The following is a 1,780-nucleotide window of genomic DNA, read 5'->3' as shown; positions in this document are numbered from 1 at the left end:
TGTGCAGTTAATGTATTTGTATAATGTGTATACGTTGTTTTGTGTGGCTTTTACTGATTAGATTTCTGATTATAATAATTTAAACTGTTCATGTCGATGTTCCCAACATCCAATGTTCACATAACAGTGGTGAACGGAAACAAGACAACACTAAACATTGGAAACATTAATTCACAGTCTTTTGCTGATTATGATGGAAACTTGGTTTGTGTATCTGTGTCTGTGTCCAGGCCCTCCGGTGGCTGAGCTGCAGTACTGCAGTGCTGCTGCTCTTGGTTCACGTCGCCCCGGTCGTCACACAGACGTCCTGTGGAGCCCCAGGGATTCCTGGGATACCGGGCACCCACGGGCCCAATGGCAGAGACGGTACCAAAGGAGAGAAGGGAGACCCTGGTGAGCTCAGAGTGAACATGACAACATCAAATACATTTACATCTTCTGTTCACATGTTTTTCTTCATGTTGTCACCAGCTCTTTTCTGACAAAATGTAAATGTAAATCAACTCGAGTGTCACGTGCAGCTGCAGTGAACTTCACTCAGCTGTTACAATTTTACAACTTTGAACAAATCATTCAACTTTATTAAACTATCAAACTATATCTGCAGCATCTTTGTTGTGCTGCACGTGTGTTGTCAAACTGATGAAGATACTTTTTCATTTTATTGTGTTTATGTTCGATTTAGTTGCAGTGAGAGACCTTGATGCAAAATTAAAATTACTAAACATTTCCTTTTGTTACAATAATAAGATCAGTTCAGCTAAAATAAAATACCTATCTTTCATCTTTCAGCTCACACTTTCAACTTGGTGACATAAGTGTCATTTTGTTGTTTGTTTGTCTGTTTGTTTTTGTATGAGCAGGTGAGTCAGGCCAGCCTGTCAGGGGCCAGAAGGGGGGGCCAGGTCTGCGGGGCCCCCCGGGACGGCCTGGGATGAAGGGGGACGTGGGTCTGCCGGGGCCTCCCGGATATCCAGGCCAGCCTGGGGAGAAGGGAAGACCCTTCAACCCCTCCAAACAGTCGAGAGCCTTCTTCTCCCAAAAACGTGTCTTACCACAGTCACCAGAGGTCGACACAACCATGAACTTCAACAGGTCGGTGACGGTGTAAAGTCAGAGAGAGAGAGCAGGAGTGGCGTTTAATGTGACGTGATGTAAACGAATGGGACGGGGAACAGAGAGAGGAAGGTTTGATTGGCCCGGAGAGGTTAAAGGGCGGGATCAATCAAATATCTGTGACAGTTTCATGAGTTCTTATTTGCAGTCTGAATTCACTCAAAACTTGGTCTAAAATCATCGAGTGTCTCTCTATAATATGAAATATTCATGAATAAATAAGCACCAAAGTTAGGTTGGAAAAACAAAAAATCTTTTTCGAAGAGAGACAAAGGTACGTGACATCACTGTTCTCCAGCTGAGCCTCGCCCACATGAAGCCAGTGAGAAGAGTCTCTTAACTGACACAAACAAAACAGTAACAGATTAAGAAAATACGATTTCAGTGCCTTTATGGTTGAACTGGTTTCACCAACAAGCACCAACATTGTCAAACACTAAAACAGAAGGAAAAAACAAAGAGTCTAAACATTTTGTGGGACATTTATTGTTTGTTATTGTTGTTATATTGGTGTGTTCTCGTGTATTTAGTCTTTTATTTTGATCTGACTGAACGATAAATGGTGAGATTTGCTGATTTCGCAAAAGACACAATTTACAAAACTCTGTATTCCTAAAGAAAAAAGAAAAAGAAACAAAACTAAGAGTCTATAGCCAAGCTAGTG

At 41.8% G+C, this 1,780-nt stretch overlaps 1 protein-coding gene across 1 annotated transcript; it reads left to right on the top strand.

Annotated features, from left to right (window-relative positions):
- Positions 1-206: 206 nt before the first annotated feature.
- LOC111650554 (uncharacterized) lies at positions 207-1,471 on the top strand (the record flags this gene model as incomplete). The annotated part of the gene is made up of 2 exons (XM_023400450.2): positions 207-393; positions 864-1,471. Coding segments are annotated over 2 exons (435 nt in total), but the record flags the coding sequence as incomplete, so codon positions are not given.
- Positions 1,472-1,780: the final 309 nt, after the last annotated feature.

This window comes from Seriola lalandi, unplaced genomic scaffold, assembly GCF_002814215.2.
Source record: "Seriola lalandi dorsalis isolate HSWRI2012SDOR001 ecotype SW California unplaced genomic scaffold, Sedor1 jcf7180002052493, whole genome shotgun sequence".
In the NCBI taxonomy this organism is placed as follows: Eukaryota; Metazoa; Chordata; class Actinopteri; order Carangiformes; family Carangidae; genus Seriola; species Seriola lalandi.
Note: the sequence above shows the minus strand (reverse complement) of the source record. Positions and strands in the feature narration are given on the sequence as shown.